Below are 12,698 nucleotides of genomic sequence, written 5' to 3' on the forward strand. Positions count from 1 at the left end.
CGTTAAATAAACGAGTCGAACTTGAGTTGAATATAGTTCGACTCGTTTGGTTCATGAGTTGACTCGATATATATATATATATATATTAAACTAATTTTTAAGTTTATTATGACCTATTTATTATTATTATATATATAAACAAGATTATATTTATATATATATAACTTTTTTGAAGTATTTTTTTTTAAATTTAATTAATTATTTGAGTTGTCCAGATGAACCATTCGAACTGAACCGAATAATTCATGAATTTTAATCGAGCTGAACTCGAGCTAAAATAATAACTCATATCGAACTCGAGTCGAGTTTTGAGCCAAACCAATCCTTATCGAGCTAAACTGGGCTGAGCTTTGGTTCGACTCGGTTCGGCTCATTTCTAGCCCTATTTACAACATACTTAGAGGTGTAGGTGCCTTTTGTGTCATTCTTTGACTAATGATATATTCTTCTAGAAAAATGACCAATGATATTTCTTCTAACAAATAATTGTGATTGGTCAAAGAAGTATATTTTATTAATTTAGTTGAATTTCTGTAGATCAAAATTTTTTGACACACCTAATGACTAGATTTGATACCATTGCATAGCTACTCTGGCGATCATTGCCTGCTTTAAAATCTCAGTGTCATATCGATTTTCGTTTTAATGTCAAGTGTCATATTGATTGTTTTTATTTGAGGAGCATATTATTGGTGTTAAAGATTCCGTTTCTTGCTAAACAAATAATTATTTTGCGGAGTATATAAGAGTAAAGTATTAACATTCGTAAATTATAAATTGCCGAACGTGGTAAGATCTTAAGACCTATGCAAATTATGATTCATTATTTTAGTTAAATTAAAATGTTTGGATGTCGTCACATATGAAAAATAATTGGATCGCGGGTGATTTTGATCTCCACTATTAGGAGGGCTAAAAATCTTTTCTAAATGATAAGTCCAACTTTTAAGTTTTACATATAAAATTCAATTGGAACACAATCCACATAGCAGTGATTGATGAGTTTTAGTGTTTTGGAGAGCAATATTTGATTCACATTTAATATTTATAAATCAAGAAATTTTAATATAATTTTATTAAAATACTGAGCAATCACCATGGTTGCTTTCAGCAAGCTCCAAAATCTTGAATATAATAATGTCACTTATGAGTGTAAGACTTGTGCAATGGGCCATACTCGTGTATGTGACTAAATACTGTTGTTACCTAGGCAGTGTATTTACATGAGATATCTATTTTGGGTGTGTAATTAGTGTTCAAGTAGCATAACTAGATGCTAAAACCTTACATTCACCTTAACAAAATCCTTTAAGGGAAGAGCTATACTATCCTTTTTTCTCATATCTGCTAGATGGATATGTTCGTGTCCCATCAATTCAGATTCTCCCTACATACCATAATCGAAATACTTTTTATAAGGCACATGAATATAATGCCAAATATTCAAGTTTTAACTAAATTTCCCTTTCTAAAAAGTGAATATTCTGTCGTTTCATTTCCTGCACTGAGGGTCAAAACTATAGTATGTAAATTTGGTATGAAGTTCTTAATATGGATAAAAAAAACTGTAATCAAGAAACAAATACAAAATAAATCTCTTCAGTATCACTCACTCTGAGTCTGAACTGTTCCCTTCAATATGGGACTTACCATTTGCTGCAACTCCATTCCTATTATTGTCATTTTCATCATCGTCATCACTATATTCGCTTTCAATGTCATCGTCATACTCCTCTTCAATTTCATCCTCGGGTTTGTCTTCCACAGCAGAGCCCTCTTCAGCCAAGGCACCTGTCCTTGTACCAGCTCGGCTTCTTTTCGAAATTTTCAGCTTCAAGGTTTCTTTTGTGTCGCAACCAATCCAAGAATCACATAAACAATAGCAAGTCAGGTTATAATTTCCCTCAGCAGGGGCCTGGAATTTACGCATCACTAGCCTTGACCCACTTTTCACTTTCGCAACAGCTTCTTTAACTGCCGCGTTGATCTCCTTCAGAGTAGCCCCTAGACCTTCCTGTGACTCTTGTATTGCCTTGGACGCAGCGGTAATAGCTGCAGACTCGTCCATGTAGTTTACCTTCTGGGAGATCCAAACATCGTTTGATGCAGAATCCGAAAGCAACAACCAGAAATTCTCTTCCTTGTGAAAAGGGAAGAAAGGAGCATGTGGAAGGGCACCGACCAAGACATTACCACGCTTCAGTGTGACCCATGCATACATGGTCACTATATCACCTTCTTGTATTCCCTCTTCACCTTCAGTTTCACAATTTACATCAATTGTTATAGAAGGCATCATTTCGAGAACCATCTCCACATCTTGTGATTCAGCAGCAGAAAACCCAGCAACTTCAATCAGAAGGTCGTTTCGTTCCTGTGATGACAGGTCCTGAAATTCTCCAAACGTGCGTACCTTCTGCAAATATGAGAGCGGTTAGATTTTAAACTATTACTATCGACAACAAGGATAACTTTTATATGCCTGGTTAGATAGCCAAATTATGGATCCTAAACGGCAAAAAAAATCCTTCTATCACAATTAGCTTGATCTATTCGACTACCAATGCAAGACGAAAATTCTCTTTCAATCAATATCTAAAAAATAGAAGACCTGGACATGAAGAAGCAGCTCACAATAGATGGCTATATAACAGGCAAAGATGACACTGCGCAACAACTTAGCCTATAATCCATTATTAAAAATATGAAAATACCTTTCGTGCAATCTTTTTGACAACGGCCTCACTGAAGTGAGGCAACTGCAGAAAGGGTGCAATTCCATCACTAGATCCACCGGATGTCTTTCTTGTACTAAGAGGAACTGCCTGTGTGATAACATTTACAAAAGAAATAAAAAATTATGATATTACCATTCATTATGCGTAATATTTATTCAAGATTAATGTAAAGTAGACATACTTAAAACTAATTAAGTCCAGAGGCAAATGGCCGGAAAATGAGGAAATAACCATGCCCCATTTATCAATTTGGAAATTACAAAATGTTAAGATGGAGGTAGTGAATAAGAACAGTTACATCAATAAAACTTGCACTTCCGATAAAGATAAGCCTCTAGAGTATGCCTCTATGCCCTCCAGAGGAGCTTATTTTTTGGTACAAGACCGGGGAAGGGATGACAGGAAGAACATCAGTACTGCAAGGTGTAACCTAATTATTAGTACCTGAATGATATTCTGAGAGAGCTCAACCACACCAATTGCAGGCCTCAACCATCCATATCCATGAGGATGGTGTGGTATAAGGGCCATCTGCATCCAACAAAATAGAACTGCAATTAGAGATGCGTGTATAAACAAACATCTTCTTTGAGATAAATTTACAAAAACTTTCGATAGACTTGAAAAATATCTGTGCCAGTATGCACAGTGATTTCAACTTAAAAAAGTGCTAATGGCTATATATTTAAATCTAAATGGGTGTAGTCTATGGTTCTTGCAGGTGTATATAAAACAAAAAGATGAGGAGGGATAGAATTGAACCTCGTTAAATTATTTATTTTTCTTTTGTTTGATAGGGATGGAATTGAAATTCATTCAGCTGTTCCCTTTTTATGTAAGTTCTATTAGATGATAGTAAGGGATGTAACATAAGTAAATAGTGGTGTGTTGCAAAATCACAGATTTCAGTGTAATTGATTGATTAATGACCGTACTCCAGTGTACACTTGTTTTTATTTGTTCTTTTTCACTCCTGGTGATAGATGTTTTTCAGGACTGAAAATATACAAATAGGAACTGCTTCACAATGTATTCTAAACTAAATCTATATCAAACACACTACATACCTTCATCAACTCTTCTAGAAGACGTGGTGCAAGTTCAACAACATGCCTGAAATCACGCTGTAAAGTTGGAGACAGAGCAGCGAACTCACGATTTAATTGAGCTTGGATCAATAGTTCTGTCTGAATGTAGAAAACGGGTGCAAATTAATATGAATCCTACAAAAACACTAAATTAGAAAAAAATAAACCGGGGAAAAGTCACCTTTACTATAGCTGGATGCTGTTTCAAAAATTTTGCCTGTTCTTGGCGGATATTCTTAAGATCCAGGTTTAACTCACTCCTAACTAATACGAAAAGTCTCTGAAGGTGCTCCTCATCAATACGACGAACTGGAAGTTCCAAATATTCAGCAGCCTTAGTGAAGAGTTCAACGACCTTGCTGTAAAACCAAAATTTATTTTTAAAATAATGGAGGAAATGAAGGAGGACGAGGTAAAAGGAGAGAGAACACAATAGGCTACAAGGAAAAAGAAATTATTATTTTTTATAATTATAAATGAAATAAAAATAAATTATTAGTAAAAAACACTTTCAGTTTAGAAACAACTAATCATTCATGAAGGTAATTAAGTCAACAAGTTATCACTCATTTGCCACTCCTTTAACATCGAAGTTAGTTCAGTGGTTAACTTTACTAGAAAAGAATATTTATAGCTAAAGTTCTGTATTTCGTAATCCCATTTTGCCACTCATTGGCCACTTTTTTAACATCAACTCTAAAGAAGACTTTAAACCCATTTTGTAGTAAAAACCATGCCCCCCACATCACAACTATAGAGCATATGATAACATTTAATAATCAACTCATAGTAGTAGGAATGCTAGCATGTCTATAAGATCCAGTAATTCATATTAGAGGAAATCCACACCTTGGAGCCAACGCAGGTTTCATGAAATAATAATAGGTTGATATGGTTTGATGCATGACATAGTTTCCAGTATATTTTGCTGATCTTGTAAGATATATAACAGCCACCGCCAGTGGAAGCAGAATACAGATCCCAACAATCCCAATCAAAAGTATCCCCCCCGATGCTCCATCAATACTTAACAGAAACGCAGGCAGGGCAATGCCCACTTTAAGCCCCTAAACAAAAGGAATAAAAAACAAAGGTATAGATAAGAGCAAGAGCATCTCCAAATTTGACTCCTGCTACATTAAAAAGAGAAAGTGTCTCAAAAAGCTCCAACCAGTACCTGTTTGCCATCTGGATGACCATATTTTTCATAGTTCTCACGAGACACTGGATCTGTCAGGGCCTGATAGGCTTTTGATATGTATTCGATAAAGTATTGGTGGGCCTCTGAGAGGAAGTTGAAAGACAAATATAAGTTTAACCACAATTTTTGCCAAGTATTTCATTCTTCACTATGCCTATACAGAGTTCAGAATAATGCATAGCCACAAGTAGGAAAGATTCAAAACCTGGATCTGGATTTTTATCTGGATGGTATTGAATAGACAGCCTCCTGTATGCCTTCTTTATGTCTGATTCAGAAACTCCGGAATCTAATCCTAGAATGCTGAATGGATCAAATACTTGCACCTGAGTAAGAAACACAGCAGTAAAACATCATTCAACATTAAACTTGAGTGACATACATTTATTTACTCATTACTCAAAGAAGATATGAAGTTCATTAAGAGCAGTGAAATGTACCTCATGATTAGTTTGCTTGATGTGATAAATTAGGCCAGCCATGGAGACCCAAAGAAGCACAAGGGTGAGATTAGTATATGTCGAAAAGTTTATAATCTGAAAAGGTAAAACATATAATCCATAACAGTTAGTGGAATTCGACATGGGCTATTTGACAAAATGGATAAAAAATGAGGAGTCATTTGTGACAGTAACATTACCACCCACCTGCTTATAAATGGATTTGCGGTACTTGCCAGAACGAGAGCATACAGAACACCGGCAGTGGATGCTCGTTGTCTCTTTAACAAAGGAACTGAATAACTTATGCAGAGTGTAAGGTACCAAAGGCAGAGCCATCATAGTGAGGATGAAGATTGGGAATAACGCGCTATTCTCTTCAGATGCGGCCATAAGGACCTTCTATTCAATTCCAATGTCAACGAGCCTACGTATGGTCTTACAATTGCAGCAGGTGCCTCCTATCCTTAGGTATGAAACAACAAGATTTCAGTATTGAAATAAAACACTTCCACATGTTGATGTAAGCAACATAAAATAATGGCCAAGATATAATAGCTTCTCAAAACAAGCTGAATTTCAATTTTTTATACATTTTTTTTCTTTTTTGTAAAAACCAAATCAAAAAAACGCGCAAGGGGTCAGAAGTGATTTTTTAATCAAAATAGTGAATTATCACTTGAAAAAGTTTAAACCAACAGGCCCCGAATTCACATTCATTAAAACGAAATCCAAGTCTTATATGCTTCTATGTTTAAATAAGCAAAGGGTCCATTTCTTTAGGCTTGAAAATAAGTTGACTCTACGAAAGTGATGTTTTGAAAAGCTGAAAAAAATCGTCTGCCTCTTAAAAAAATATGAATTTTGCTTCTTCTTCTTAGCAGCCCAACCAAACAAATGTACAAGATGTCAAAAGTGATATTTCAATAAAATAATCACTTTTTTGTAGATAAAAAATCTTAAAGAAACAGACCCAAATTCAGATACATAAAAAAGAATTCCAACCCTCATAAGCTTCTGTTTCAATAATTAAACCTATTCAGTTTTCAAGTCATGAATAATAAATCAAAACAAAACATGTTCTACAAATTCAACAATTTGAACTAAAGAATCGTTTGTACCCAAAAAAAAGAATTAAAGAATCACATGAAATGAAAGCAACAGTTATATAATAGCGATTAAAGCTAACCTAGTTTTTATCATCCATGAATATGATATCAAAATCAAATGAAATTTGAATAATTGAGACAATAAATGGAAATTAGAACATAGGAACAGTAATTCGATCTTGTTAATAAGAATTAGGGTTTAGAATTCAATACCTTGAATGGAATTGGGGAAACAGAATCGCAATGGATTGTTACTGTTACTGGTTGCTGCTTCTTACTTACACCACCAACTATAACAACAAGATCTGTTTATAGTGTTATAAAATAACAGAATAATATATATCAATACTTACCGTAAAAATTTATACATAGTAATAATTATATCACTATAATTTGTACATTTATATGAATGAGGATGATTTGGTAATAATAGATAATGTATAAAACTCTTACATATTTTTCATATAATATTATGTGCTTTTAATTTATGGATTTAATATGTGTACACTGTCAGTTTAAGTGTTTTCTATATTATCATCAAATTATTGACCTATTAATTAACATTGACCATTGACTCGCAAATAAAATAAAAGCAGTGTAAAAATTTTACATTGTTAGTATATTGATTTTAAACTCTTAATTTATTCATGTTTTTTCAAAATTTAAGACAAATTTATTACTTAGAAGTTAAAAAACAAATTTACCCTTCACACAAATATTAGAAAACCCTTGTACTATATTTGCAATAAAAAAATAATTCGATTCGTTATGGTAATTTCATTTAAGGAAATATGTATTTCGAATATTTGTGTGAAGGGTAAGTGTTATTGAAGAAAGAGGGTAAATTGATACAGTGACAATGTAAAGAATTATACACAATCAGTGCATTATTTATCTTTTTTGTGAAAAGTCAAACATAATTGAAAATAAATGATAGATAATGGAGTAATAGTGTAAAAAACTCTTAATGAAGTAATAGTGTAAAAAACTCTTACACTGTCAATGTATACATCTTTTTTCTTTTCTTGAAAAAATGGGAAAAAAGATGAAACATTTATAAAATGATTTGTGTATTATACTCAAGTGGTAAAATGTGGGTGAGGATTCAAATCTAAGAAATATAGTCATAAAAGGTATGATAAATGAATTTACATAAATATACTTTTCTTTTGAGAATAAATCAATTAGATTGAATTCTTTTCCATTTTTAAAATTTGATTTGACCCTATAGAGAATAATTAATATATTTGTTTATTCTTTTTAATTAAATTTATATTTTTATATTAGTAAGAAATATTTTTGCATTAATATGGTCTAAATCTTTTTATAATATCATTACTATTATTCTCTACATAAGATTAGATCATAAGTATAAATTATTCAATTTATTTTTAATTATCATTGATTCTTAAAAAAAATTAAATAAATAATTGGTAACATAATAATTATGTATAAAATTTTACACTAACAATATATAGAAATTACACTCATTTATTATATATCCAATTCCCTTATCTAAGATATGTTTACTATGATAACATCTCATTCTCTTTCATGCACATGCTTAATGGATTGAACATGCATATCATAACTTAGAGATGTGAATCTTGTCAACCTTTAATAGTTAAGTAAGCAACATCAAGCGAAGACAAAGAATTATGTGGAGAAGTATCTATGTGAATCACTATTATCTAAAGTTTTTGTGGTTCTTAATCATAAGCTATCTTTATAATAGTTAAAAGAGTAAATACTCATTTTAGTCTATCATATTTTTTGATTTTATCAATTTATTCCTTCAAAAAAGAAACCTAAAATGGTTCCTAAAATTTCAAATGTGAATCAAATTAGTTTTTTTTAACATGTTTTACAATATTTGATAGGACTAATTGAACCTCAAAAGTATCAAATGTTGCATAATATACTTAAGCTAGGTATGTGAACATTTATAGATAATATAATATATTCATGAATGAGAGTATTATCTTTAGCAGAATTTACTTAATGAGATGAAAGCTTGGTTATTATTATTGAGTTTCTTGTCCGTGTGCCATTTTTATTAGTTTAGTAAATAAATTAATTGGGCCATTATGTTTGTAGCTAGCCCATCTTGTACCTCTACAGCCCATATATTGGTAATCTAGTTTTTTAATAATGAAAGTTAGTTGCATCCAGTTTAGTTTTGTTAGATGAGTATTAAAACTATACTCTGAAAGTCTAAAAATATATACACAGTCAGTGTATTATTACCGTTCATTTGAATTATTTTTTTGAAAAATCAATAATGAATAAAAATGAATGATAGATAATACACTGATAGTATAAAAAAAATTTACACTATAAATGTATACATCTTTTTCTCTTATTAGATTAGTTAGTTGCATTCATTTATGTATAAATACTTGAGTCTTATATTTTTTGTATTCAATCAACAAAAAATCAATTACATTTTTTCCTTCTTTGTAAATCCAATAATTTTGTTGTGTTAATATTTGTTTAACTAGCATTTGTTGTGTTAATACTTGTTGAACTAGCATTTGATGGGACACTAGCTAATTTACGAGGGTTATTTTTAAGTTCTTATTTAATAATCATTGATGTAATTTGAATTTTGTTCCAGCAAAATCATGGTGTGTTTTGTTAGTAGTTTAATGATCTATATTATTTGAGTGTAACATTATGCACTTCCTACAATGCATTCAGTAGCTCAAGGAGCATTTTAAGGTCCTGTTATCTATATCATTTCTCATGGGAAATATAGTTCTTTTTATTTTTTATGGACATTTTGTTTTCTTTTAAACTATGGAAAACAAAAAACAATGTCTAAGAAAATAGAAGAGTGAAACTATATTGTCAAAAATCAAATGTTCCATTCTTGCCAATATAGAATTATAGATACATAAATAAACATATCTTGTTTAACATGTATACTATTGGTATAAAAATTTATACATAATCAATACATGAATACAATATTGTTACATCATCTACTATATTTGTATTATTTTTTAAGAGTCAATAATAATAAAATATGAATGATGAATAATATAATAATAGTGTATAAAATTTTACACTATTATGTAGATACATTTTTGCTGAACTTAATAATCCAAGCCTCCCACCGTTTTACTACCAAGACAAGATTCGTTACACAAAACCAAACATTGGATTCTATCATTCACCAAATTATATATACCTAAAATCCATTAATTATTTAGTCAAAATGTGACGTGATATTATTGATAGTACCAAAAAATATAGATACATAATCAAATATATCTTGTTTTATAGGTATATTATCAGTACAAAAAATTTATATACAGTTAATATATTGTTTATTTTTCATTTGTATTGTTTTTTTAAGAGTCAATAATAATAAAATACGAATAATGGAAGATGTACCTAAAACTTACACAATTTCGGATACATTTTTTTCTGAACTTAATAATCCAAGCCTCCCCAACATTTTACTACCAAGACAAGATTCTTTACACAAAACCAAACATTGGATTCTATCATACACCAAATTATATATTCATTTCTGTAATTGAACATCTCACGAGGTTGCCATCACATGAAGCCAAGAACGTGGTTATTTTAATATGCTTAATTGTCAAATAAGAAACCAAATTAAACGACGGTGTTGCCGTATATAGTCAAATTCATTCAATCAATTGCAGTATGGAGGAACATTCCTAAGTTGCGTGCTTCATTATAACATTTTTGGTCCAAATTCATACATTCTATAAAAGTATAAATTTTAACTTATATACTATACAGTATCGATATAAAAAGTTATATACAGTCGATATATTATCTATCGTTCATCTATATTACTTATATTTAAAAATTAGGGATGAATAAATATGAATGATGGATAGTACAATGATTGTGTAAAAACTATTACATTATCATCTTATACATCTTTTTCTCTAAAATATATATCATGCATGTTCCACATCTTATATGTTTTGTTCAAACACAAAATAAAATGAACAATAATTTCATGGCTACATAATGAGAATATCTAATTTGAATGAGAGGAAATATTTGGGTTTATGTGAGTCTTCACTCTCCGTATAAGATTTTTTAAAAAGTTGAAAAGATTTTTGTGTCTACTACCGAAGAGACCTATGTCAATAATATCATACGATTTGTATTATGCAACTTTTGTACCATTCAAATCCAAATAATATTAATACTATGTTGATTAGACCTTAGAAAACAAATATAATAAAAATATTTAACAACAAAACTTACCCAAACATAATTTCTTAATGTGCAATACGTGGTGCATTTTAGTCTCCAGGAACTAGTTAAATTATGCTGCTTATAGATAGGTTATGACTTAGGTCTAGCATTTATGAAAGTTTTGAAACAAATTATTTATCCAAACTTATGCAGGGCTAGGATTTGGAATAATCGATAGCAAATTCTTTTTCACACTCCAATTCAATTACATTTCACCTTCTTGAGGAAGGTAGTGGAAGAAGAAGAAAATTATTTTAAGGCCTTCTTCATGGGGTATCTCCATGGAGTATGTTAAAATATGGGATGTGAAAATTGACCCCAAAATTTATTGTACAATCCAAACCAAATTACATTTAGGGTCCAATTGGTTTAGTTGTATTAATATATTAATTTTAAAATTATATATTATGTATCTATGAAGAATATGGGTCTACTCCCTTGCTTGACAACTGAAACTATATTGTATCAGTCCAAACAATTTATTATATAGAAAAAATTGTTATTAAATAATAAGATAATAATAACTGATAAATATAAATTATAGATAAATTAAAAAAATAAAAGTAAATAAATCTTACCGTTTGAAAGTCCCATTTTCCTCTCTTTCTAAGAGGAATATCAAATCTAATAAATCTAAAGTTGGATAAGTGGTTGCCATCATTAATAATTGTATTCTATAATAAACAATATGAAGAAACATAGATCATATATGCTTTATTTTTTTTAATGATCATACATGCTTTCTTATTCTATTAAAAGTGGGATGTGATCAACTCATGTTAAACAATGATAAAAAAAATTCAAATGTTGATAAGCTGAAGAAGTAAGCGTAGAAAGAAACATGAAAATGTTTGTTTAAAACATTTTGTTAATAAAAAAAGACTTGTGATTTCTAAACGACAAAAATCTTTAGTTAATGATTGTATAATCTATATAGATATGAAAATGATATTTTTATAAGACGGAAAAAAAATCACAATGCATGTTAAAATGTGTTGATCATTACATTGGTCAAAGACTATAATCTTTTAATTTTTTATTAAATTTATTTTGTTTTGACTAATCCTCACATTTTATGACAAAGACCCGATAAGATAAAATGTGAAACAATTATGAGATTCCATTCGATAAAATTAGTGTGAAAATGTAAAAATATTATTCTGCCATGCAATTGTTCACCCACACAAGTTCTTGGTGTATGTGGCCATATATACTTAGGAGACTGAATATAAATTTTTTTTTTCTATAAGCAAAATTGCATTAAACAAGCACAATAATGCCTACTCAATATAAGAGAAAATATCAATTACAAGTTTTTGACAAAATGAACTTATACAAAAAGAAGAATCTAAGCACCAATTAACAAAATACAGATTAATTGGTATAACATAAGATAAAAATCACATTTACAATATAGTATGGCTCAAGTCCATAATTTGAATGTAACTAAGTTCCTTTTGTTAGAAGATAATATTGTTTGTCATCTTCCAAATTAACCATATAAGAGTAAAATCATTCACACGTTTCCCCCTTTCTATTTTTGCAAAGAGAATCATGTAGTTTTAGTATGTCAATACATGTAGCAGTATTTTGAAAAGGAATTTGTAATCAAACTTAAAAATCATTCCACACATATACACATGATATAATAATAGAGACCCAATATAATAATAAGAGAAATTAGACATATGTGTAGTTAAGTAGAGTATAAAATTATTATATGATTAAGGATGAATCATTAACAATATACTAATAAATTAAAATTAAATAAATTTATTTTAATCAATAATATAAATATAATTGAAATAATTGATGTTATCATATACTAATCACTACATAAATATATGAGTTGATCCCATCGTATATATATATAT

General features: G+C 30.0%; 1 protein-coding gene across 3 annotated transcripts; it reads right to left on the minus strand.

The window, feature by feature from the left end:
• On the minus strand, positions 1,262-6,895 carry LOC109357295 (dnaJ protein ERDJ2A-like). Of its 3 annotated transcripts, none has more exons than XM_019601155.1 (12): positions 6,790-6,895; positions 5,675-5,933; positions 5,468-5,563; positions 5,233-5,353; positions 5,004-5,110; positions 4,676-4,893; positions 4,008-4,185; positions 3,806-3,925; positions 3,183-3,269; positions 2,715-2,825; positions 1,614-2,416; positions 1,262-1,387 (listed from the first exon to the last, which is right to left on the minus strand). In XM_019601155.1, exons 2-12 carry the CDS (start codon positions 5,858-5,860, stop codon positions 1,372-1,374), a joined length of 2,043 nt encoding a protein of 680 aa, XP_019456700.1. In that variant the 5' UTR covers positions 5,861-5,933; positions 6,790-6,895; the 3' UTR covers positions 1,262-1,371. The 3 variants fall into 3 exon arrangements, with proteins under 3 accessions (XP_019456700.1, XP_019456701.1, XP_019456702.1); XM_019601156.1 differs by having other exon boundaries at positions 5,675-5,928; positions 6,790-6,870; XM_019601157.1 differs by lacking the exon at positions 1,262-1,387 and having other exon boundaries at positions 1,434-2,416.

Source organism: Lupinus angustifolius, chromosome LG09, assembly GCF_001865875.1.
Source record: "Lupinus angustifolius cultivar Tanjil chromosome LG09, LupAngTanjil_v1.0, whole genome shotgun sequence".
Lineage (NCBI taxonomy): Eukaryota > Viridiplantae > Streptophyta > Magnoliopsida > Fabales > Fabaceae > Lupinus > Lupinus angustifolius.